Source organism: Gavia stellata, chromosome 20 (genome assembly GCF_030936135.1).
Source record: "Gavia stellata isolate bGavSte3 chromosome 20, bGavSte3.hap2, whole genome shotgun sequence".
Lineage (NCBI taxonomy): Eukaryota > Metazoa > Chordata > Aves > Gaviiformes > Gaviidae > Gavia > Gavia stellata.
The window spans coordinates 3,306,921-3,308,400 of record NC_082613.1 but is presented as its reverse complement, the minus strand read 5'-3'; the positions used below and the strand labels follow the sequence as shown (position 1 = coordinate 3,308,400).

At 66.2% G+C, this 1,480-nt stretch overlaps 1 protein-coding gene across 1 annotated transcript; it reads right to left on the bottom strand.

Annotated features, from left to right (window-relative positions):
* Positions 1-411: 411 nt before the first annotated feature.
* BHLHE23 (basic helix-loop-helix family member e23) lies at positions 412-1,086 on the bottom strand. The gene has a single exon (XM_059827363.1). The coding sequence runs from the start codon at positions 1,084-1,086 to the stop codon at positions 412-414; it is 675 nt and encodes a 224-aa protein (XP_059683346.1).
* Between the last annotated feature and the right edge of the window lie 394 nt (positions 1,087-1,480).

The following is a 1,480-nucleotide window of genomic DNA, read 5'->3' as shown; positions in this document are numbered from 1 at the left end:
TTTTAACAGAGGTTGAAAACTCACTGAGGTTTCCATTTCCAGATCTCTCTCCCTCTCTGTTTTTCTACAGCTTAGTTTAAAAACTGCTCAAAAACTTTGTAGATCAGAGCAAGCAGAAAAGCAACATTATGCTCACAGTCCCCTAACAGGCCGGGAAGGAAATGACTCTACAGATGAAGTTGCATGTGGGGGGTGACTAAGCGAAGTTGGAAGTGGGTAGTTTTGGGGTCCAGGTAACCTGCCAAGTATTTCCAAACTGGGGTGCGGGGAGGGGGGTATTTAAGAGAAGCAAACAAAAAGAAAACCCAGACTTAACTGATGGTAAGAAGCCAGGGCTGATGGTAGCGGAAAGAAAAGTGCACAGAAAAAAAGAAAAGAAAAGAAAAACAAGGATCCCGAGGAAGCCAGAAGTCAAGGCTTGTCGTTACAGTGTTTGCAGAGGGCGGAGGCGGCTCCTGTGAAGGCAGTGCATTTCTCGGGGCAGGCGGGCAAGGCCGCGCCGCCGAAGGGGTAGACGGGCGACTGTCCGAAGGGGTTGAGGGTGGCGGGCAGCGGGGTGCTGAGCGTCTGGCCCTGGTTCAGGTAGGCCACCAGCCGCCGCATCTCCTCCAGGGCCTGCGCCTGCATGAGGATGTAGTTCTTGGCCAGGAGCAGGGTGGCGATTTTGGAGAGTTTCCGCACCGAGGGGCTGTGGGCGTAGGGGATGACGGAGCGCAGCCCGTCCAGGGCGTCGTTCAGGTCGTGCATCCTCCGCCGCTCCCGCGCGTTGATGCTGAGGCGCAGCGAGCGCTGCTCCTTGGGCTTCTTGCCCAGGGCTCCCCCCTTCAGCTTGCCCTCCCGCTCGAAGGCCGCGCCGCCCTTCACCCCGGCCTCGAAGCCGTCCTCCTCGTCGCCGCTCTGCTCGCCGCTGCTCTCCGCCGACTTGCCCAGCGCCCCGGGGTGGAAGTCCGCCCCGCCGCCCCCCGAGTAGGTCCCCCGCGGGCCCTCGGCGCCGCCGCGCACGGCCCCGTAGGCGAAAGCCGACGGGCCGTAACCCGGGGCCAGCGCCAGGTACGCCTCGCCGCCCAGCGACTTGAGCTCGGCCATCGCCTTGGCGGGGAGGGAGCCGCTGCCTCGGCGCGGAGGAGGAGGAGGAGGAGAAGGAGGAGGAGGCGGCCCCGCCGCTCCGCTCCGCGCTGCGCCCAGGCTGGGGGCGGGCAGTGAGGCGGGCGGCGGCCCCGCCGCCCCTTATATCGCGGAGAGGGGCCCGCTGGGATTCCCCCGCCGCCCAATCAGAGGGGCCGCGGCGGGCGGGGGGCGCGGGGCGGCGGGCAGCGCCTGAGGCGGCGGGCGGGAAGCGGCGCGGGGCGCGGGGAGAGCCTTTCCCTCCCCTCCCGGACCGGACCGGACCGGACCGGACCGGCCTCCCGCGGCCCCCCGCCTTTGCGGGGAGGCAAGATGCGCCCGGCGGAGGGGTCCTGGGGTCCGACGGAGGCAACGG